Raw genomic sequence first — 24712 nt, forward strand, 5'->3', positions numbered from 1 at the left:
TAAAGGATATTGACTGTTAAGGATATCCGCTGCCGAAACATAAGGTGTTGTTTGTAAAGACGATTGCAGAACCTCAGGTAAACAGATCCTACTACTAACTATGTATATCATTATTTATTGCTAAGACTTTCAAACAGAATTTCTCTGTAGCAAATAAACGCCTTATACATAAAGGTTGTATACAAGTCTCTGCTTCCATATTATTTATAGGAGTTGTACACATAGCACCACTAATAATGCGTAATGCCATATTTTGTATTACATCAAATTTTTTCAATAGAACTGGGCTTATGTTCATGTATACAATTGCACTATAATCAAAGTGGCTGCGAACTAAGCTTTTGTATAACATACTTAGGACTTTAGGGTCTGACCCCCAAAATGTACCAGCTAATGATCTCATAATATTTATACCCCTCATTGCATTTCTACAAATATAATTTATGTGTTTTTCAAATTTTAATTTTGTATCAAAAATTACACCTAGAAACTTTTTTTCTTCTGTTTGTGGTAATTGGATATTATTATATTTTATATTTACAGACCTATTGCTACCAAATACTAAAACTGAACTTTTACTTGAGTTAATACTTAGCTTTAATTCATTTGAGTAATAAGAATTAAGCTTATCTAAAGCTAAATTAATGTTTCTTTGAGCAACCTGTACATTACTATTTACACAATATATTAAAATATCATCAGCAAACTGTAATATTTTAACATCTTTGGGTAAATGATGGAGAATTTGTGAAGTATATAAATTGTAGAGTATTGGGGACAAGGAGGCACCTTGCATTAGACCTTTGTATGCGTTTTTTGGGCCATGTAAAATATTATTATACTTAACATATAATGTACGACCAAATGAAAAGTTAAACAGCCACTTTATTAATTTTCCAGGTAGTTCCAATGAATGAAGAACCCTTGCCATTTGATGGAGATTGACATTGTCATAGGCTCCCTGCACATCAAGGAACACACACACTGCTGTTGACTTAGACAACAAACAGTTCTTCATATCTATCAGGTATGTAGTAAAACTTTCAACTGCACTTTTTCCTTTCCTAAACCCAAACTGGCATGAAGGAATTATATTCTTATTTTCAACATAATAGTCTAGTCTTATCTTTATCATTTGCTCACATAACTTTCCTATACACGAGGCTAAAGAGATAGGTCTGTATGAATTAGGATCATCATCCGGTTTATCTGATTTCAGTATAGGTATAACACACTGAGTTTTCCATGATTCTGGAATCAGTTGTTGTGACCATAGTGAGTTTAGGATCTGTAATATACTATTTTTAGCTGATATGTGTAAATTTTGTAACATAATATATGGAAAACTGTCTAATCCTGGAGTAGTGTTCTTTCTTAAAGCCAATGCTATATTAAATTCCTCATCTGTAAATGGTTGTAACAAAAATAATGTTGTATCATCATTACTAACTGAGTTAAAAATATATTCTAAATCTATATCTGTAGCATTATTTGCAGGTTGTGCCAATTTGTCTATAAAATTACCAATCCATTCGTCATTCTTAGATATATTTCTATTGGTATTTATTCTTTTAAATCTCCGTATATAGTTCCACACTCTAGAAATTGGTGTGTATCTATTAAAAGATGAACATAACTTTTTCCAACTTGAGCTTTTAGCTTCTTTAATAATCATTTTTTTCCTAGCATCTAATCTTTTGTAATCAATATAATTTTCAATTGTCATATCATTCCTATACTTAGCTAATGCATCTTTTGATTTCTTTACAGCTTCAGCACAGTCCTCGCTCCACCACGGAGCCGGAGCCCTACATGTTTTACCAGCATGACACCTATACACAGGTACACACACATTCCTTAAAGTATTAAGTATTTTACACATTTCATCATATTTTTGTAATGGACTATCAGAATTAGAATTAAAATCTGTAAACAAAGCCTCTGATAAGTTATGGTAGCTTTCCCAGTTTGTTTTATTAAATAAGAATTTCTCAATGTCATCATTTACTTGATAGTTTGTAGTAGATACAATAATGTCAGTAAAGGTCTGTAGGTGGTAGCTACCCATAGCATCCTCACCCACGCGCCACTCACATAATGGAGCAAGGTCTGGACTGACACAAGTCACGTCTATAGCCGATGCATTACATCCAGGTCTACCGACAGTGGTCGGTGCACCTGTATTTAGTAAACATAAGTTGCACTCATCAAAAAGGTCTAGTAATTCCCTACCTCTAGGGTTAGTAATTTCACATCCGAAGGTAATGTGATGTGCATTAAAGTCACCAGATACTATGCAAGGTTTTGGTAGTTGCTTTACAATGTTTCTTAGTTTATTTATCCTTATGAGACTATTGGTGTTTTTTGTTTTAGGTGGGCAGTATACACAAAGGATTGAAAGAGGACCGTTTGCTGTGGACAAAGAGACTGCTATGGATTGAATATCTTGATAAAAACTAGTCTTAAGATGTTTATATTTAATGGAGTTACGGATTAAAATACCTACACCGCCGTGTTCATTTTTAGCATTTTTTCCTATATAATTATAGCCAGAGATTGATAAATAGGGGTTTGAATCTTTTAACCAGGTTTCATTGAGAAGACACACATCTATGTTATTTTGAATTAATGATGATTTAAGTAAAACCTTTTTATTATTTACACTCTGAATATTATGTTGCATTATTTTTAAGACAGCCATTATTTGGTAAGATTTTGTATCAATATATCTTTAATGTGTGTGGTTGTGTTTGTTTTGTTTGAATTAGCTAACATAACTAAGGTTTGTATTATTTTTTGTAAAAAGATATCATCTTTTACAAGGTAGTCATAGGTCAAGGTGTTGGAGTTAGGAGACGTTGTTTGGACGGTTGAGACCGGGGTTGTGATAGGGGACTCATGACTATTTTCATTTTTTTTAACCGGGGTAGTCTTTGTTTTCAATGCAAATGTCACTGATTTGTCTGTTTTCGGTTTGGGCAACGCAGGAAAATCTTTGTCTGATACTACTTTTGAATACATCCTAGTCAGGTAATTTGATTCATGCCTTTTACGTTGTTCTATTTTAATGGGACAAAACTTAGATATAGCTAAGTGGTCCCCACCACAGTTGCAACACTTCAAGGTGTCTGATGTGCACTCCTTGTAAGAATGTGCACCTGAACATCTTGAACATACTTCATCATTTCTACATATTTTGGCATTGTGCCTAAACTTCATGCACTTGAAGCATTGCATCAGTGGTGGCACATAAGTATATACCCTGTACCTCCACTTGTCGAGAAAAACATATTGTGGGAGAGAAGTGCCTACAAATGTCACACTCACCGTAGTGAGAGGGACTATTTCCTGACCTACCTTCTTGGTGAACCGTCTCACAGCTATTATTTCAGCATCAGCCATCAGTTTCTCATACAGTTCTGCATTGCTCGATTCCTTGTCGACGAATCTAATAGTGCCGGTTCTCTCCACCGACGCCGCTGGTATGTACGCCTTCAAATTGTTTTCCTTAAGACAACTATGGCTTAGGAAGTCATTTGCTGCTACTGCCTGTTTGAACACTACCATTATTTTGTTCGCATTTAATCTACGTTTTTCGACTATGCCCTTAACATTTTTGAAAAATTTGGAGAGATATAAGGGGTTTTTGTTCCCAATTTTCTCATTAATTCCTTCAACATAGATCGGGAATTCCTCCTTAGAGCTGTTGTCCGGATATGACCTCTTATATTCAGGTTTAAAGTAGGGTTTGTACTTATCGTCCTGTGACGAAGACGCCGCTGGAAGCTGCTCCTTCATTTTCCGCTTCTTTGTTGTCCGCGGTGTCGCCATACACCCATCGTCATCTCCGCCGCTCTCCGGCTCCATTACGACGAGTCCCAGGTAGGTATTTCGTAAGTATACCAAGTTATTTGAATTTATTCAAAAATTTGTTCAAAAAAGGCGCCCTTCCAGTTCCCGCCAAAAAAGGAAGTCCGATTTTTGCTTGGAGGGAACGGTGTGACAAGGGTTAAGAAAATAATGACTACCAAATATCTAAAAAAAAAAAAACTACTAAGTTTATCATAATTTTACCTTTACATTGTTTCTCGCAAACACACAATCAAAATGGCTATCGGTCGGCCCATTAAGCCATAATTAATCATGTTTCAATAATCATTTATACGATCGTTGCAACGGGAGTGTCGCGGTAATATATAAGCAAAAAATATTTTTTAATTCTGGCAACATTAACAATGAATTTTATATTTCAATGTTGGTATTATTGTCTGTCAGTGTCTATGGTTAGGCACCCCTACACGGAAGAAAATATCCGTTACTACCAGCAACGATAGCTCGGATTATGTTAGTATTCTGACTATTCTGAGTATGATTAGAAATCCATGATCCTCGTTCGTGGTACACACAAAGTATCTTTGAAAAGGAAGTCCCTCCTGTCATGATGTGCCTACTTGCTTATGCTTAGGTATAAGAGAAAAAATATTGCCTAGGCTTTTATATTGTAGACTCTACTCATCTCCTTCTGTAGTCAGCAAATAAAAATCCAAAAGATACGGTATTTTAAAGTTAGTTTATTCGTCAACAGTCACGGCTCCAGAGTTGATATCGTCGATGATATCGTGGGGCGCGCGGCCGTCGATGGTGCAGCCGACCGACTGGCAGGTTCCCAGCACCTCCTTGACGGTGCCGGACAGCTCGCGGGCCATGGAGCGCGGCCTCATCACCTTGGCGATGCTGGTCACCTCCTCCATGGTGATGTTGCCGTTGTGCTTGACTGAAAGTTAAGGGAGAAAAATATGTTAGCAGATTCTTAAAATTTATAATCAGGGTGTCCACTCAGAATGCTCCAAAAAATTCCCTGACTTTTCCCTGACTTTCCCTGACCATTTCAGATTTTTTCCCTGACCCGAGATCAAAATAAACAAAAGCTTGATTTGAAAGATTTGCGTTCATTTGCTTCACAGTTATTAAAAAAACCTTCGCCTGCGTAAAATATTTATACAGGAGCTGTAAAAAGGGTAAGGTAAGCTGTATTAAGTAGGGATGCCCGATCTGAATCGATCTTTTGGAAGATCGATTCACGGCAAACGATCTACCAATCTTTTGAATCGATTCAATGGAATGCGATCTGCAGGTAGATCAAATCGTATGCAAAGAAGATCGTATGAAAAAATCGTATCATGAGAAAACGAAACCCTAGAGTTCTAATTGGTTGGTTCAGGTGCAATTTTGTTCTCCAATAAGTTTATTGGCCAAGTTAAGTCAGATATACTCGATTAAGATGCCAAAGTTTCACTTAATTCTCTTCCCTTCTTGCTTTAATTGCAGACGGTAGGCATCTGTAGCTTACAAGACTTATAATAATAAAGTGGCGTGCTTACTGTGTCTTTTTTATTTAACGATCTTTCCGAGATCGATTCCGAGCCATATGATTTACATTGAGGGTATAATTAGATTAAAAAATATATATGATACGATCTTTTAAGATCGATTAAATCGATTCAAAGCCATACAATTCAGATCGAGAATCGATTCACGGAGTTACGATTCAAAAGATCGATACAAGCCAGAAAATCGGGCATCCCTATTATTAAGCCAAAAGAGAACAACTTACACTTGAACACTTAAAATTCGCGAAAAAAATGCTTTTCTATAAGTACCTACCAACTTTGTTGGTCAGGTGAAGTTTTAGTTACTGTTGACAAACAAAAATATAATCGCGAATTTCAAAAACTCGTAGAACAAAAGTTGTTTCGTGACCCCTGAGTGACCCCATTTCGGCTAGGTTTGTAATGTACACCTACCACTATTGCAATATTATGTGTAGAAAGCAATAATACATTGAATTATAAGTAGTTAAGTAGGTTTTTATGTACAACAAAGTTTAAATATGTTTATTTTGCTATAACGTGCTTTTTGTAGCACCGCTGCGTCGCAAAGTATGAAAATTGATCAATGAAATGAGCGCCGACAGCGCGTCTACCATTATTCTATGGGGACTTATTTTTCATCACGAACTTCTTAAAGTCTTAAAACAAAAACTGTTCAGAATGGCGAGCTGAGTCACCCTCTTTTGAAAAAAAATTCATTTTCCTATTTAACAAAAAAATAAGTTGGTATGAAATACTCTGGAATCTGGCTTACGAGATTTTATTTTATGACTTATGTATTTTACGTTTAAAATAGAAGAAAAACAGTAACAAGTAAAGGAAAGAGCTAAAATTTTGTCATTTTTCCCTGACTTTCCAGGTGGTCCATCAATTTCACTGACTTTCCCTGACCACCTTGAGCTTCCCTGACTTTTCCCTGACTATCCCTGACTTTCCAGAAAGTGGACACCCTGATAATGTGTTGGTGTAATATAAGATTACTATTTTGGGTTTAATACAATACAATATTTAAATCTATACCTTATCTATATAAGGAAGCTTGAGACCTAATGGGATTGCACGGTTTACCGTAAGGGGCAATAATACCCCCAAGAGGATAGAACCCCCATCATCAACCACTATGGTTGATTATGGGGGTTCAAAACTAAATAGCTAGTAAATCAAAAACAGGTTATATCTTGTCGAACATAATAATAAACTTTTCATTGGGATTAAGTAAAAACAATAATACTCACTGTTCTTCTGCTTCTTCCTGTCACGTGGGGGCTCCTTCAGGGCCTTGATGACAAGGGAGGCGGCCGAGGGACACACGGAGATGGTGGCCTGTCTGTTCTGGATGGTCAGCTGGACTGTGATCTTAAGACCCTTCCAGTCTCCGGTGGCCTTGGCAATGTCGTCACCGACCTTCTTGGGGGACTGAAATCACAATTAATGATTGGTAAGACCACGCCGATAGAGTTAGAAGTTGCACATGTGTAGTAGAAAGGTCCCTGTGTCTTACATGGGATCCATTTCACCAATTTCCCTGGACTCTATAAAAATAACATTATGAGTATGATTAGTAAAAGTAGTACCTTATAATATCACAAGCTACAATAGAGACAGTCATATGGCCTGGTCCGCGACTCCTTATTGGGCATTCGGAGTAGCCGCGACAGGGAACGGATCCTGAGTCGCGGGTTCCTTCCATCCGCCACCCGGAAGGACGCGCCTGGTAGGGGGGCACCCCCCAGGATCATTCATCGCTCAATTAGAATGTCAATGGTTGCTAAACCAGACATCAAGTACAACTCTGACTGCCTCTTAGAGGTTATGTTTTGGTATAGGAAAAAGATCAAACCGGACAATAATTCAGTACTCACGAGACCAAGGGGACCGATTTTGGGAGCCAAAGATGAAGTGGCACCGACTTCTCCACCAACACATCTCAGGTAGACTGAAAATACGTGAAATATAAGTATGACACACAGCACTAAGTAATTTCACAAATTTACAGTAAAAATAACACATACCGATTTTAACTTCGTTAGGATCGAACTTAGGCGGCATTTTTAAAGGATTATATTAATTTGATTTATTAAAATAAAACAAATTCGCGTCGATTAAGACGGATTTAAAAGCGAATCGCGATGAAACGTTCCTTCACGTTCACGGCTCGCCGAAAAAGAAATACAAATTTGACATTTGGCTTGACACTGACAGTGACAGACGAGTAAAAAAAATACCTATGAACACAGATTAACCAATGAAGTCACTCTTGCACGTCTCGCAGGTCGCAGCACCCTCCATTCCACTTATTTTATATTACTGCTGGCCCAATGTTGAGCTAACCTAGCTACCAGGGCCCGGACAACCCTTTCCCGCGAAAAACCCTTTAAACGGGTTATTCATACAATTGGCTTTATTGTAAAACCACTTACCCAAACCAAATGGTTACACTTCAAACCCCTATGAACAAGTTAATTCCTTCATTGCATAACCGAGTTCATGAGGTAAACCCTTTAAACTGGGTAATAACATTTGAAAGGGTTACCCACTCCAGGTAATCACAAACCAATTGGTTAATAACCCTTTCATAAACCCTTTGTGTTAGGGTTTTAAAAACCCTATCACCAGTCTTGATGGGGTTTGGTAACCAAATTGATTAGTGAAAATGGTTTGATTAATCAAACCCTATCAAAAAACCCAATCAAAAACCCTCTAAGGGGTTACCGGGCCGGGCCCTGCTAGCTACCTTTGTCTGTTGTTGCGTTTTTAACTTGTGAATACTTTACACCACGCAACGTACTTCTGTGGTATTTCGGAATACTATAATGCTGGCTCTACATTTGGCTATTCGTATTTGTTATTTGATGTTTGCTGTATTTTCCAATTATAAAAAATGTAGGCAAACTTGGCAATAATTTTGGTGAGTTTTTGCAAATACGAATAGGCAAGTGGGTTGGTAGCATAATAAGTTACTCCATGATCTCGATTATCCTTTAAAAAAAATGAAAAAAAGTCAAGCAAGTTTGAAGTTTGTGTCAATGTCAAGTAGTGTTAACTGTCATTAAATTTTTGGTGTCAGTGTCATGTCATTGATTGCTTTGCTTGTGCTTGTCATAACAGCTGATTCTGGCGCTATTTTCGAAAAATATGGAATTTTGCCGTAAACTACCAAAAGTGGTGAGTGTAAAATAAACTATTCAGTAATAATAAATGCGCTCCACATCTCAACACTCTATACAAAAACTCAAAAATCTGAACATAGATTCATACAACAAATAGGGATGTACCTATATTAATATCTCTCAATCTCAGTATCGATATGCAAACTAACTAAAAAATACAAACATTGATTATGCAAATGTATATTATACCCCATTTACACTCTCGCACGAGTGGCGAGGCGAGCGAGGAGGCGAGGGGCGAGGCGCGAGTGTGAACAGACGCTCGTCGCTCGCCTCCTCGCTCGCCTCGCCACTCGCGGGGCTCGCGTCCGGAGCGGTATTTGGGGCACGAGTCAAAGGAGCTCGCGTCGAGCTCGCGTCGCACGCGAGCGGGTGTTTACACTCTCGCGTCCGCTTCATTCTGGCTTCTACATCGTGCCGCGCAGGTTGTGTTCGTCGTCGTATAATTATAACGTAGTGTTTTTTCGTCAGTTGTATAATGGATTGGTCGCAAGACGAAACATTTAATTTCATATAAGTAAATATTTCAATAAAATAATAATAATAAAAAAACACTAAAACGTAAGAAATAAAAGCAGTACTTACCTGCTTAGATATATTAGTACTTTCACATAGAATAGGTCTAAACCATGTCTAAACCTTAAATTATTTTTTACGTTTTAGTGGTTTTTTGAAGTCGTTTTTTTTATCATTATTTTATTTTATTACTTATTTATACTTAGTTTATTTGCAATAATTGACAATCAAAATTAAGAAGCAAATGATACCTATAAGTCCTACTAGTCAGTAGTAAACACGAAGTAGTTGCTTTCCCTTGACTACCTTCCGTTTCCATCATCAGATCAGCTCAAGGTCACCATCATATTTTTTTAATGTTAAAAATATAGGTAAGTACCTATGTACTTTCTAAAATTCATTAACTACAATCGGTTAATAGGTACCCAAAATGGAAATTCCTAGCCTGTTTTTAACCCTTTACCCACCCTTGGAGGTGGAATCAAAATTTGAAAAAAATGGGACCATATGGGATCTCAACCCAATACATTAAAAAAAGAATTTTCAAAATCGGTCCATAAACGGCGAAGTAATCGGTGATCATACATAAATTCTTTATTGTTGCGGCTAAAACTTCGACGTCCTCCATCGTTGCTAAGGCCCGGGTCTCCTATTTACTCCGTAGGTCGCGTCAAGTGTCACCGCCGTAGGCCGCGTCACGATGTACACTACATCTACGCGCCAACGTCGGCGTGTGAGGGAGACCGCATCAGTACATTTCTATAGTGAGCATTGTGACGCGGCCTACGGCGTGACGCTGGACGCGAACTACGGCGTAAATAGGAGACCGAGGCCTAACTAAAAGACAACTGAACTCTGCACGAGAGTGTAAACACCCACTCGCGTCACACGCGAGTGGGTGTTTACATTCGCGCCTCCGCACGAGTGACGAGGCGAGCGAGGAGGCGAGGGCCGAGGCGAGAGTGTAAATGGGGTATTACATAATCAGGTACCTATCTGAGATTCAACATAAAGCAAAGAACGAAACGAGCTGTGGCTTACTTTCTAAATTTTATACATTCTAGGAACTCCATGCTCATCTTAATGGTTCATTGAGTCATTCAACTATGCTGCAGCTCAAGAGGTATCATGCAGATTCTGGTCTAACTGATAACACCGATGCTTTCTTTGATGAATTTCAAATCGCAGCTGGTGACACTAGAAACTTGAAACAGTAAGTTTTTGAAAGATTATTAAACTCTTATAAGTAATGATTATTTATGTATAATAATGCTTATTTATCTAATCATCTATATTTTTGAAGGTGTTTTCAAGTATTCCGCATTGCTCATTCTTTGACGACAACTCCCGAAGCCCTAACTTTGGCCACGCACCTAACTTTACAAGAATTTCAAGACGATGGTTGTTGCTACATCGAGTTACGAAGTACACCTCGTGATACTCCACACATGACTAAGAAGCAATACATCGAAGCGATAATTTTAGCAATGTTGTAAGTGATCTAGTAAAATACTTATAACAATCTTGTGATCTAACAGATATTTAATGAAAGTCTTTTCTAAATTTCAGGCATACTCCTGCAAATATGACAATAATATCACGCTTGATCGTGTCTATTGACCGAAGATTTAATTTTGCGGAAGCTCAAGAAATCACCGATTTAGTAATTGAATTTCATAAATTATACTCATCTGTAGTGGTAGGGATTGAAATTAGCGGTGATCCTTCCGTGGGAAAATTCCAAACCTTCGTGCCATTGTTAGAAAATGCAAAGAATGCCGGTTTAAAGGTATGTTGTAGTAAGGTAGATTATCTAAGTAAATAAATTACAATTTAACTCATGCCTTCTTCATATTAACCTTTTCTATATTTTATTTGATTAAGGTAACATTGCACTGTGGAGAAGTCTGTAATCCTGATGAAGTTCAAGAAATGTTGGATTTTAACCCCAACCGCATTGGACATGGGACCTGTATTCTACCACGACTGGGAGGAAACGACTCTACATGGAACACTTTATGTATTAAGAAAACGCCAGTTGGTACGTAAAATATAAAAATGCACAAATTATATGCTTAGTTATATAAGAGTGAAATAAGTAATATTTTGAATATTTCAGAGGTATGCCTTACAAGCAATGTGAATACAAAATCCATAGCAAATTACGAGTCTCACCACTTTAAGGAACTATTTGATGCTGGAATTCCGATTATAATTTGCGTAAGTGCCGTTTAATTTATTGATTTAATAAATAAACACAAAACAAACACGCACTCACGCCTTGTAGGACTAATGTACTCCCTTGCGGGGTAGGCAGAGGTGCATTGCTGCACCCACTTTTCGCCAGAGTGTTATGTTAGTCCCAATGTAATAGGGGGCGGGCCTATTGCCATTTTACGGGCACATCCAAGACCCGAGAACAAATATCTGTGTTTTTAAACAAATATCTGCCCCAGCCGGGAATCGAACCCAAGGGACCATCGGCTCAGTAGTCAGGGTCACTAACCACTCCGCCATTCGGTCGTATTTAATAAATATAATTTATCTTATTATAAGGAGTTAAGGCGATAAGTCCGCCTTTGTGTACATAGACTGTCAACCTGTAATGATCTGTACCTACTTTGTATGTTTCTATGTGTATGCAATAAAGAGTTTAAATAAAATAAATAAATTTATTTCTATGCCACAGGGCGATTGATTTTACCACCTTTCTGTTTCAGACTGATGATAAAGGGGTGTTTGCGACTTCATTGTCTCAAGAATACCGATTATGTGCGGAGACTTTTAAATTGGATAATTCTCAACTGGCGCAACTATCACATCGTGCTTGCCTTTACATTTTTGATGAGACATCAAGAAAAACCGTTTTAGATAAATTAGAACATTTTATCACTCATAATGATTTACATCTGCAATAAACGAATATCCTTCTACATGTTTCTGTAGATAATAAACATACAAGCTTAAGCTTTCATAATTAATGTTTATTTATATCCACTTACTAGTAAGTCAGACATGAATTGGCTCCAATCCAACGCTTACCAGTAAATTTTCAGTGAAAAAAAAGAACTAAATATAGGTTAATTAGGTATAATATTAAGTGACTTAGGTTTACTATTCTTTTCCTTTTTTTTAAATTCTTTCTTTTTTTTAAAATTCTTTTTTTTGTACACCTTATTACCTATTTTTCCTGTACCTCCTGCGGGTTGACTGGCAGAAAATGCTTTTAGCGTTAAGTCCACCCTTTGTACTTTTATTTGTAATATTTGTACAATAAAGAGTTAAATAATAATAATAGTCCCCATAGTCTTGTCTTCAACAGGAATCATACCCAAAACCCTTAAAAATAGCCTAGAAATACTGAACATTCCACTCCACACAATCCACCTTCTACAAAAAGCCACAATCCTGAACACCTGCCGCATCACAAGGAAATTCATGACATCATCCTGCATCACCGATCCGATTACGTTTGGCTAAGGCCCGCGTGATCTGGATACAAAACATACCCCTCAAACTCAACAGAGGGAGAACAACACACTACCAAAATAATAATAATAATAAATCATAGATGGCGCTAGTTAAACCTTCATGCTAGAGCACTACTGCTCTAGGTCTATCGATAATATTTTTAACAGTGAGAGTTCCATTATCCAACACTATTTTTCTCATGTTGCACTTGAATGAATGAATGAACGAACGAACTTGTGTTGACTTTTGTCGTCATGACTCATGACTGCATGCATCATTCTCATTTATTCGTTCGTTGCTTTGACGTTTATCGAGCTTGGATTTGGATTGGATGACAAATCGTAAATAAATTTGTACCTCAATTTGTACCATCCGAAGTAAAGTGATTTAAAACCATATTTTCTTGTTCATCTCGCCAAATTGAAGGCGTCTGTAAGGTGTATTTAAAGTGATTACGATGGCGAACGACGATGCAGTTTTGAAACAGTATTTGTCAAAATACAAGCACTCGGATTATACAGCTCGAGAGGTGATCACAGTGATACAGCGATACCGAAGCTTGAACTACAGATTAGAAGCCTTTGTGTTCAACAACGGCACTAGAAAAGACCTGTTAAACCTTGAGGGAACAATACCAGTGAGCTACAAAGGCGCAATTTACAACATACCAGTTTGCATTTGGTTAATGGACACGCATCCTCAAAATGCCCCTCTTAGTTTCGTGAAACCTACACCTGATATGTCTATTAAAGTATCTAAATACGTTGACAGCAATGGCAAAGTGTACCTCCCCTATCTCCACGAATGGAGCGGCAATGGATCTACGTTGTTGAACCTCATTCAGTGGATGATTACAGCTTTTGGTGAAATCCCTCCAGTGTACTCGAGGCCCCGCGACCAGCCGCCGCGCCCGCGCTGGCCCGGCGACCCCGCCGCCAACTCCTTCATGCCGACACCCTCTGGATATCCTCCATACCCTCAGGTGTCCACTCAACCACCATACCCCACAGGAGGGGCTGCTTGGCCCACATCTTCTAACCTTCCATACCCTAACTATGGATCACCGTACCCTGGACAGATGCCTGTGAATGGCACACCATACCCACCTGCTGCTAATCCAACTCCGTATCCTCCCGTACCGAACTATGGTGGTGGGACAGATGTAGCTGGTGGTACCATCACTGAAGAACACATCAAAGCATCTTTACTGTCAGCTGTGGAGGACAAGCTGAGGAGACGCCTCAAGGAGCAGTCCCAGCAGTCGCAGGCTGAACTGGAGACCCTGCGCCGCACACAGCAGGAGCTAAAAGAAGGGAAATCTAGACTTGAAGATATTCTATTCAGACTACAAAGGGAGAGAACTGAGTTGGACAAAAATGTTGCAATATTGCAGGAAAAAGAGAAGGAATTGAATGTAGCAGTGGAGCGCCTCGCTGACCAGGAGGGCATAGATGTGGACGAGGCTGTGGTCACCACTGCCCCACTCTACTCTCAGCTGGTGAATGCATTTGCTGAAGAAGCTACTCTGGAAGATGCTATTTATTACATGGGAGAGGCACTCCGTAAGGAGGTTATTGATCTGGACACATTTTTGAAACAAGTACGTACTCTAGCTCGTAGACAGTTCACTCTCAGGGCTCTGATGCACAAGTGCAGGCAGAAGGCACAACTTGCATGTTAAGAATCTTTAAAATTTTACAGGAAATACTATTGGATGTTTACTTGATGGAATGACTCATAAGAGTAATTAATAAGTGAGTGCATATTATCTAGATGTATCCTTCTTGACTGCCTCATCATTTGCTAAATAGAAATCAAATGTATAGTGAGCTAATTCTAGTATCCATTTTGATTGTATTCATAAATATATTCAACTATTTAATGGACATAATAGAGAGTTTTGCATTTTTTATTAATTATAGATAAACATCACAATAAATAATAACTTCACTGAAATAACTGAGGAATTCACTGCTGCTTGAGAAAGGCAGGCAACATTTTTATATTTAAAAAAGTCTTGAATGATGCAAATATTGAATTTTATCTTTTTTATTGCTTTTGGAATTATAAGTAACTTATCAGTTACAATTAAACTACATTATTACTGAGCCTTGAAATTGACCTCAGTACCCTATTGTAATAGCACAACTATGTGCCAGTCATTATAAAGATCAATTGGCATGATCTAAGATTTCAGTTAAATAATTGTGAATGTATCCTTTTAGAATTGTAGATGGTTATTGGTAGGTGTTGCATAATTGCATATCACTCCTTTTCATGTTCTTCAGCACTGATATATCATTAAAGGTGGTAGACAATAAATTTTACTTTGATTTGAATGACTACCTAAAGTATGCACTGTTAGTTTACTGCCTACAACCTATCTCATATTCAACGTTTCTTGTAAGAGTATTGATGGTTGTAAAGCCGCGTACAGACCCGCCCAACGAACGCCAACGAACGGGTTTCGTTGACCTTCGTTGCTGCAATCTGCCCTGTATTATGTATGATAAATATCCATCGTTGGGATAACCGTTGGCGTTCGTTGGCCCGGTCTGTACGCAGATTTAATCAAAAGCCATGTTTAGGCAATGAATGTAACAATAACTGGATGTGATTTTAAAATAGTTATCAATATTTTGTATGTGAATTGTTTAATGGACAAAAAATATAATAAGTAAGTATCACTAGATTACATACACATTAGGTTTTACATAGTTGCGTGTGGTCTGATTATAAAATTTATAGAAATGCCTATTGTTATAAATACTATAATTTTTGCTTCAAATTCCCTGCCTAAGTTTTGTTCAGTACTTGTAGAATTAAAATTTAAAAATAGCTGTACGGGAATCGATACCCTAACTAAATAAATAAAAAAAACATGCAGATATTCTAACAGAAGAAACCTGTTAAAATGAATTACTATTTTATGTGTAGTTGTTAATTATAAATATAATAATGTTATTTTAATTTTTTAATGCAAGTCTAGAAGATGTAGGCCTTTCATATTTAAGTTGCTATCTTGTTTAAATGTTTATTGTTATAAGCAAATACCAAGTGATAACAAAAATATACAATTATATACAATAGGTATTTTATTTATTTACTGCTTCATGTAACTACCACTATCTATATAGTTAGACTCATAAATGTTGAAACCATCTGTTGCTATTATTTAAGTAAGTATATGGTATTTCCGCTTCTGTATTTTTAGTTATCACTGTTGAATGTACATAGCCAATATAAAATAGCACTTAATACTATAAGAATTATGCTGAGATTATTGTTAATCTGTTTTGTATCTTGATGGGAAGTTTTGCATTACCTATTGACATCCCATGGGATTGGAAATTTGTCACAATAAAAATATGTACTGCACGGCTAGTATGGCCATAATAAGACAACATGTGAAGTGACTGATTAAATTGAGTCACTTTTTGATATCAGTCTTAAATGTTAGCATAGGGTGTACATGGGACTCATTTTATTTGTGTGATTGGATATAAGCCACAGTGACACTGAAACTTTTCTGCTCTGTGGAAATATGTATTTCATTCGTTCTTTTTTTAGAAAATCCCTCATTTGTGGCTCTTGTTTGTATTGTCTATGGTTTTTTGACAATTTAAATGTCACCAAACGTCAAATTTGAAGAAAATTTTCGCTGTTTGGTGCGTTCGAGTGAAATATTTTGGTAATATTACCATTGCATTTTTGCATTGCGCTACCCCATGGACTCATATTGGCTCATTAACTACTTTCTTGAGTTTCTTGGACATCGTCACATGAAATAATATACGACCGAGCTTACTCCCGACCAAGCACGATCAGATTCCTTGGGAGTTCTTCGGCAGACGATTTCTATGCACCGGCTTCATGAGACGAAGAACAAAACAGCATGCCACCTGACTGATGACCCACCCACCGTTTACCCGGCCCCAGGAGCTAGAAGGCCTTGAGACAAAAGCTCGGGCAGGATCCTGACGGGCGCAACAGAATATCATCTACGATGCTTGTCCCACGGCCTGACTGAATAATATTTATATAATCAATGGAAGGAAAAAACAGTAGGTAAGTGCCAGTACCAGTCACATGTTAATATAATTGGGCACATGCACACAAAACAACTCAAAAAACTTTTTTCACTTGGCAGTACTTGGTCAACTAGGCCATTCATTGGAAGGAAACCCGTACCCCAGCAGTGAGGACGTGATGGGCTATGATGATGAAGATGACAATAGGAGTCATAATCTTAGTTCATAAGTATAACTAAAATCTAATGAAACATTTTTGTTTGTTACAGAACATTGAAATTGGCTCGTAGGCAAGACGGAAGATGGTCAAAACCGGTCAGAAAATGATGGCCTAGACACGGTTGGAGAGCTCTTGTTGGCAGTAACCACCTGAAGATGGTCAGATGACATCAGCAACCTTGTGGTGATACAATGAACCGGAGCGGCACCGAACTGAAAAAGTTGAAAAACTTGGCATACATACTATGAGACCTATTTGATGACTGATATAAGCCAAGTTCAGACAAATTATTGTGATAGTTGATAACTAAGAATACCTAATATGCTTTTATGGTGTGTGAAATAGTATACTTTTTATAATTTATTAATTAAAAGTTTAATAAATGTTTTACTTACCTAAAGAAAATATTATATTTTTATAACCATTTAATTTAGTTGTACATGCTAGCATATCCACTTATTTTTTTATAGTTAGTGTGTTGTTGATAAATAATAAAGCCTAGCTAGGGTTTGTCGCTGTGGAGAAAGGATTAGCATCAGTCGCTGACTGCCCGGTGTGCCGGACTTATTAAATTAAATTATATTATGATTTACATTTCTTGAACTCCACATTTAACATTCAAACTATTCAATTAGCCACTTTATTTTAGTTAGTGTGTTGTTGATAAATAATAAAGCCTGACTAGGGTTTGTCGCTGTGGTGAAAGAACAACCAGTCATAATAGCATCAGCTGACTGCCCGGTGTGCCGGACCTATTCAATGTATATGATTTACATTTCGTGAACTCCACATTTAGCATTCAAACTATTAAATTAGCCACTTCATTACCTACATACTTTGGCGTGAATAGGCAAACTTAAAGTATATGGGAGACAACTGAAAATCAGTGGTTTGTTCCTAAGGGCAAACATATGCACTGAGTTGCTTCCAAACAAACTAATGCCTATCTATCTAACTTCTTAGCACATGTGAGCGACAGGATTTGAATCCACATTTCTTCCGTGAGGGGCGGGCGCTTACCCGTCTGAGCTAACACCGCTACATATAAGTAATATACTTAATGTATAATTTTAGTCAAATAAAAAAGAGGATGTGTGTTTTGACAAATGTTGTTTTTAAAGCATTTTCAACGGGTTATTAGAGTCCCGGATCATCCTCCCTATAAGTATTATAGTAATTTTCCTTTCCTGCATCTCTTCTTGTAGAGCAAGGATGAAATGAACAAAAACTAAACAAATAATTATTTGTGTCACATGTTATCACCACCTTCGAACTTGAGTGATATAATGCTACCTAAACAAATGTCAAACTGAGACATGTGTGGATAAATTGGTACACCCATGTTAGGAAATAAGACAAATCTTCCAATCTCGCTGTCAAAATTGTAACTCACATCTTGTAGTGATTATTTCGTGTTGGCCATGTTAGCGTTTGTGAGGACAACTGGTATCACACAATTTGTTGCAACTAGCTGTCATTTATATCTTGTCACCGCCATACTGTGCTACGCGTGCTGAAATCATGTTTTATTTCTTGCATGTACCTAAGTAAAAGTTCCAGTGCAATGTTAGATGCGGGGGAAAGTGCAAAAAGCAAAAAAACTAAATAGGCTGGCCATTTCTTTATTTTAACATATAAAATATAAAAGCTTTGCGTGAAAATAAATTAAATGCCTTTATAACTGCAGTATAGTTATGTTTGAAATGTTCATTTCTTGTCTTCCTTCTGTTTCTTGCCCTTCTTGCCGGCGGCGGCGGCCTCCACGTCGATGGGCGCTGGCTTCACGAACGGGATCAGCTCCTGGTACTGCTCCGGCATCCATTGCTTCAGAATTTCGGGAATCTGAGTAGAAAAAAAAGTTATGAGGAAAGAAAATATGCATCGGAAGTGGCAGCGCTTACAGTAACATCGGTAGGTAGTTCCACTAGTTAACAATAGGGGAGCGCAAATAGTTTTTTCATATACATCCAATCCAATTGACTACGTAGCAAAGCAAGGTGGCGCAACTGGGGATCACTCTCTAAATCTATAATCTTCATTAGCCAACTACAGTAACTCCCCTGGCCTTTACGTAGACACTAGTGTTGCCACGAATAGTGAATTGGCCGAATACCGAATACCGAATATTCGGCGACGCTGCTGGCCGAAGCGCCGAATATTCGGCGCTACAACCCGTTTTTTTTGTTCCTGGAACTGCTTTGAAGAAGTCGCTACAGATTATATGAGAAATGCAAATTATTAGGAGGCAGGATGCTGTGGCAAACGAGTTGAATTTTTATTTGATAATAGTTCGCCTAGATCGGATGGCCGATCCTTACAAGTGGTGGTCAGCAAACAAAAAACAATACCGAACCTTTTGAAATTTGCAAAAACTTATCTTTCTTCATCTGGAAGTAGCGTTTATAGTGAGAGGTTATTTTCTGAGGATGGTTACAATGAAAAGCGCAATCGTGGGCTACCAAAAAATGCTGAAATGCTCGTTTTTATCCAGCACAATTTACTACTGATTAATTTTAAGTACTAAAATGTTGTGATTTGGAAATAAATACACAATTTTGATTAAAACAACTAGTCATTTTTACATGATTTACTATTCGGTATTCGGCCCGAATAGTACGCACTATTCGGCCGAATACCGAATACTGAAAAAACTGGCCGAATAGGCCGAATACCGAATAGTTGCCGAATATTCGTGGCATCTCTAGTAGACACTTATCATTCGACATAAAACCCTAATCTCATAGCTACAAAGTCCTAGCTACCTTGATCCCCTCCTCAGTCTGGTGCACCTCGAGGATGGCGCAGATGACGCGCGTGGTGGCGCACATGGTCGCGTTCAGCATGTGCACGTACTCCGTCGCCGCGTTCATCTTCTTCGTCTGACCGTATCTGGGGGTAGATATATTATAATTATGTTATTGGAAGTAAACGATTCAAATTAATAGGGAAAAGATATTTTAACCCAAGCCTCTAAGTGACGTATCAACTGCGCACCTGCCGGGCATACTAGTCAGTAAGCAACTGCCGCTATTCTGACTGGCTAATACTTTCAGCATGGTGCAAGCAAACCCTCGACACAGAGTAAATTATAGATGCCCTCTACTGTCTCTTGTTGTATAATTAGCATATCTGCCTAGAAGAGACGGAAGGACCCTAGAGCACTAGTCTATAAAGGGACTTGTCTAGCGCCATGTTTTTTCTGCCCCGCTTACGTTTTCCCTGCGGATTCCTTTCAAGACCCTTCCGTAGTTTTAGTCCTCAGCAGTAATTAAGCATGTTACGGACCTGACGAGCAGCCGGCGCGCCTGGTACTCGAGGCAGTTGCTGCACGACACCAGCTCGCGGAACGCGCCGGAGCCGGGGAACCACGCCTCCAGGTCCAGCTTCTTGTATTCCATGCAAGAGCGTGTCTATGGTGTTATACTACAGACCTGACGAGCAGCCGGCGCGCCTGGTACTCGAGGCAGTTGCTGCACGACACCAGCTCGCGGAACGCGCCGGAGCCGGGGAACCACGCCTCCAGGTCCAGCTTCTTGTATTCCATGCAAGAGCGTGTCTATGGTGTTATACTACAGACCTGACGAGCAGCCGGCGCGCCTGGTACTCGAGGCAGTTGCTGCACGACACCAGCTCGCGGAACGCGCCGGAGCCGGGGAACCACGCCTCCAGGTCCAGCTTCTTGTATTCCATGCAAGAGCGTGTCTATGGTGTTATACTACAGACCTGACGAGCAGCCGGCGCGCCTGGTACTCGAGGCAGTTGCTGCACGACACCAGCTCGCGGAACGCGCCGGAGCCGGGGAACCACGCCTCCAGGTCCAGCTTCTTGGCCGCCGCGTGGTTGAGGGCTCCGGATACTATGTTCACTACCCTGCGGATAAGAGGGTTGAGGGTTAAGAAAGAAAGAAAGGAAGTATGTTTGTGTAGACGACAAATAGATGACTTGAAAATGAATTCAGACTATTTTTAGCTAGGTATATCAAGTTGAGAATATTCGTAATTTTTCAATACTTCAAGTGTTGTATTAGTGAGCATAGGAGGTGTTGGCAAATGATCGTTCAAGTACCTGCAATTTGATTTAAAAAAAACAGAAACAGATTTTTGGAGTAACCAGGGACTACAGTAATATCAAAATTATGGGTGTACCTACCTGTAGGGAATCCCGAGCACCTTGTAGAACTCCTCCGCGTTGTTGATCATCTCCTCCATCATATTCCACGACGCGTTGTCGTGCGGAGACGTCAGCACGAACTGCTCGACCTGAGGACAAAAATGAATGTATTTGTTAATCTAGACATACGATTGGGGTTTATCTGAGGATCGTATTTCACTAGGAAACTACGGTTAGCGACACAGCTCTTCATTTTTTTAATAAAGTGTTGGTGGGCCGTCTTCTTATCTGCTGAACCCGTAGGTAAAGTTTTGGAGTCCGGGTCCGGGCCACACACAGGCCAAAATATAGTGTGGATACTCTAGCCCGTAGCGTTATGGCATTCCCTAGGAGTTGCTGACTGTTGAGGGTCGATTTAAAGCTACATACAATAGCTTGCAGTTTACCTTCTCAAACTGGTGCACCCTGAAGATGCCTCGCGTGTCGCGCCCGTGCGACCCCACCTCCTGGCGGAAGCACGTCGACAGACCCGCGTATCTGAGGAACACATTTTTGTTTGGATACAGGTATTGAAGATATGTTATTTGCAAAGTTTTACCAATGGAATATGTCATAATATAACCACCACTAGTGCATACTATGTCACTTGGCTTTGCAAATCTTCTCTTTTTTAAAATAAATAATGGCCGTCATTATGTTCTTTTGATAATGATGATGTGTAGTTGTTGAATAAGGATGACTGGAAGGCATTGCTCTCTAATGGCTATTGGTAGTATTTTATTGAAAACCAAATTTAATAATTTATAGCCTTGTCAGTTTCGGAGCGGTGGTAGCTCAGTCGGGTAAGCGCCCGCTTCTCACGCCAGAGATGCGGGTTCGATCCCGGCGCTGACATGTACCAATGAGTTCTTTTAACTTAAGTACAATGTATACCATCGCTCTTACGGTGAAGGAAAACATCGTGAGGCAACCTGCATATCTAGATCTAGCACATCTAGATATGTGAACCCACCAACCCGCAGTGGACCAGCGTGGTGGGGAAATGGTCCAAGCTTAGGAAGGCAGTTTAGACCTTGGGTATATGCACAAAGGTTCCACTCGAGAGAGCCAGGTGCAGGTACTTACACCCCCACAGAGAATAGAATAGAATAGCCTTGTCAGAAAAAGCTGCATGGGCATCAATATTATTAGAATTTAGACTAAATAAGTATTACTTAAAAGACTTACTTAATCGGCAGCGTGGCCTCGGGCAGCCACTCGTCGCGGTGGTAGGCGGCGATGGGCTGCTCCGACGTGGCGATCAGGTACTTCTCGTCCACGGCCGCGTCGCCCTTCTCCTCCGAGCCCTTGCCCACCACTTTGTAGAGTTCCTCGTCGAATTGGGCCAGTTGGGCTACTTCTTGCATCACCTGCGGGGGATGAGTTTGTTTAACGATTATTGATTACTTTGAGATTTGGGTTCATAATTTGAATGAGTTTTACACCAAATAAGACCAATACCAAAGTGAGTAAAAAAAGCCATTTATTAACACTGCTACTAAACAGTAAATAAGCAGACTTAAGGCTGTTTTTATCAGCGTATGGGGCAATTCCGCATGTGTGATTAATCCCGCACTTTGTTGAAAACAACCTAATAAAATAGGGTTTAACTCAAGGGAACAAAGGATAAATATGTTGCTTTGTTTGACATCAAAAAACCAACTTTATGTGTAAACTCTGAAGTTTTTTCAACATGTATGATTGGTCAATGTTCAAGCTATAAATACTATAATCACTCACATCTTTCCTCATAAAGAAGGGCGTGTACAGCGGCGTGTAGCCCTTGTTGAGCAGCATGCGCAGGGAGAGCTGCACCAGCGCCTGCTCCAGGAACACGGCCGCGCCCTTCAGGTAGTACCCGCGCCCGCCCGCCACCGCCGCGCCGCGGTCGCCGTCCATGCCTGCAAGTAGTTTATTGTTTTTTTTTACTTAGTTGATTTCCAGGCTTGCTGCTCCAGTTTACTCAGGAACTAGGCTGCCTGAGCTGAAATTAAAGGGATATGAACAAAGGTTCCATTCAAGGGAACAGAGCCCCCTTTCAGAATAGAATACTTAGTTGATTTATTTATTTATTAAGGAACACCAACAGTGTACATATAAAGCAATACAAAGATAATAGAAAGAAATATTTCTTATGAACTAAATTCATACATAGTTACAGTACTGATATGTATGCCTATGAATTCAAGAAAGGTATCCATTGTTGGATACCAATTCAACATTCAACATTTTAGCTAATCTACTAAATTTTATTGTGACAAAGACTAGAGCTAATCTAGTGTTTGTCTCTGAGATAAGGGTGCATGATGTAGACCTGACCTATCCTAGTTTATGGCACATTAATTAAAATTGAATTTATGTAGAAGCATCTTAAAACATAAATGATAAACATTACAGTCTTAACACTTATTACATTCTTCAACATTATTATTTTTCAACTTTAACCACAAGTTGAAAAGAAAAAGTCACACTCATTCTATTTACACAAGTGTGTCTAGTTCATTGCATCATACAAACTAAGGTCAATTAAGATGAAAGCATGGTATAATAATATAGACCATGGATGAATGTAAAAAATAACACACAGTCCATAATTATTGACTGTAGGACATGGGCCTCCTCCAATAACCCTACTATTGCCATAATCTCCACACTTGGCAGGTGTATTGGAGATAAACTGATGAAAGTGATATTACTTCAACCCTATTGGAATCAAATAATGCCTATTTTATTTTTGTTGTTTAGAATGCCAGATTATAACATATGGATTATGGGCTGATATCAAAAACTAGGTTAAAATTTGGTTCTTCAAAGAATTCCAAAAACTCACCATCAATCATACAAATGAGATCCACATGAGAGTACTTATTCCTCACAGTGCAGTCTCCGTGGGTCCTCTCAACTGCATTGTGGTCTTCATCATCATCGACTGGCACCGACTCATGGAGGTGGTTGCCCACTTCTCTCAGGGCTGATGAACGAGCCTTCTCTGCTGTCTGCAGACCCTGCTCGTTCTTTGTGATGGCTTCGTCTATTAATAGGCGGACCTGTAATTTAATATTGAAAGTTTACCATATGGTAGAAGTTTATCAAAGTTTTTGCAAAGTTATTAATAGAACAAACCCTATTGGATAGAAATTAGTTATGTTTAGTAAAAAAAAACATAGTATCTCCTATTTGTAATATGTCTAGGGGACTCACCTTTTTGATCTGGTTCACGGTAAGCGGCTTCAACTGCTCGCCGGTAAGGGTGATCAGGTTATCGGCCACTTCCTGAGGAACTGGCTCGTCCTCCGCGCCGGCCGGCTCCTTGGCCTTCATCTTCAGACCTATCTCTTTGCTGCAGACATTCTTCAGCTTGTTCAAGTTGTCTGCGTCGTGGCGCAATCGCCTCCAAAGGAGGTCCTGTTCCACGACGGTGTCGACCAGCGCAACATCTTTGTAACGTTTCTTTTGGTTCTCACGAATTTTATCCGGATTTCCGTCTTTGTCGGCACGGAATAAGTCTAGGTCTAGAACCATGGTTCCTTTGTTTGCTGTTTGATTTATAAATTACAGGGTTTTTTGCCAAATAAGCAAGTTGGTCGGTCCACGCAACACATGAGCAATGCGGAGAAACGTTCGGAACATTAAATTCCGTTTCATATGTCAATGTCAAATCTTGAGAATGAATATCTTCTGCTCTACAGACTAAAAATACTTTGCTTATAAATTTCTTAATTTTTCACCATTTACAAAATACCTAGCAGAGTTTAAATTTATTTA

General features: G+C 39.0%; 4 protein-coding genes and 1 long non-coding RNA gene across 5 annotated transcripts; 3 read left to right on the forward strand and 2 right to left on the reverse strand.

The window, feature by feature from the left end:
• Positions 1 to 4551: 4551 nt before the first annotated feature.
• On the reverse strand, positions 4552 to 7567 carry LOC105391390 (60S ribosomal protein L12). The gene is made up of 4 exons (XM_011562858.3): positions 7403 to 7567; positions 7253 to 7326; positions 6626 to 6806; positions 4552 to 4774 (listed from the first exon to the last, which is right to left on the reverse strand). The coding sequence occupies exons 1-4, from the start codon at positions 7437 to 7439 to the stop codon at positions 4572 to 4574; spliced, it is 495 nt and encodes a 164-aa protein (XP_011561160.2). The 5' UTR covers positions 7440 to 7567; the 3' UTR covers positions 4552 to 4571.
• A 944-nt stretch (positions 7568 to 8511) lies between these two features.
• On the forward strand, positions 8512 to 12053 carry LOC105391389 (adenosine deaminase-like protein). Its single transcript, XM_048627753.1, has 7 exons — positions 8512 to 8555; positions 10141 to 10289; positions 10380 to 10568; positions 10646 to 10865; positions 10961 to 11117; positions 11196 to 11296; positions 11797 to 12053. The coding sequence occupies exons 1-7, from the start codon at positions 8526 to 8528 to the stop codon at positions 11992 to 11994; spliced, it is 1044 nt and encodes a 347-aa protein (XP_048483710.1). The 5' UTR covers positions 8512 to 8525; the 3' UTR covers positions 11995 to 12053.
• Positions 12054 to 12895: 842 nt separating this feature from the next.
• On the forward strand, positions 12896 to 14886 carry LOC105391388 (tumor susceptibility gene 101 protein). Its single transcript, XM_011562855.3, has one exon. It carries the CDS (start codon positions 13005 to 13007, stop codon positions 14226 to 14228), a length of 1224 nt encoding a protein of 407 aa, XP_011561157.1. The 5' UTR covers positions 12896 to 13004; the 3' UTR covers positions 14229 to 14886.
• Positions 14887 to 15115: 229 nt separating this feature from the next.
• Positions 15116 to 17198, forward strand: LOC125489971. The gene is made up of 2 exons (XR_007267375.1): positions 15116 to 16615; positions 16848 to 17198. It is a non-coding gene; the product is annotated as an uncharacterized LOC125489971 (long non-coding RNA).
• A 1206-nt stretch (positions 17199 to 18404) lies between these two features.
• Positions 18405 to 24566, reverse strand: LOC105395865 (serine--tRNA ligase, cytoplasmic). Its single transcript, XM_038106376.2, has 9 exons — positions 24149 to 24566; positions 23778 to 23994; positions 22688 to 22848; positions 22136 to 22317; positions 21355 to 21445; positions 20948 to 21057; positions 20522 to 20668; positions 19561 to 19687; positions 18405 to 18640 (listed from the first exon to the last, which is right to left on the reverse strand). The coding sequence occupies exons 1-9, from the start codon at positions 24467 to 24469 to the stop codon at positions 18506 to 18508; spliced, it is 1491 nt and encodes a 496-aa protein (XP_037962304.2). The 5' UTR covers positions 24470 to 24566; the 3' UTR covers positions 18405 to 18505.
• Positions 24567 to 24712: the final 146 nt, after the last annotated feature.

The sequence above is a fragment of the Plutella xylostella genome, chromosome 19, assembly GCF_932276165.1.
Source record: "Plutella xylostella chromosome 19, ilPluXylo3.1, whole genome shotgun sequence".
NCBI classification, from domain to species: Eukaryota; Metazoa; Arthropoda; class Insecta; order Lepidoptera; family Plutellidae; genus Plutella; species Plutella xylostella.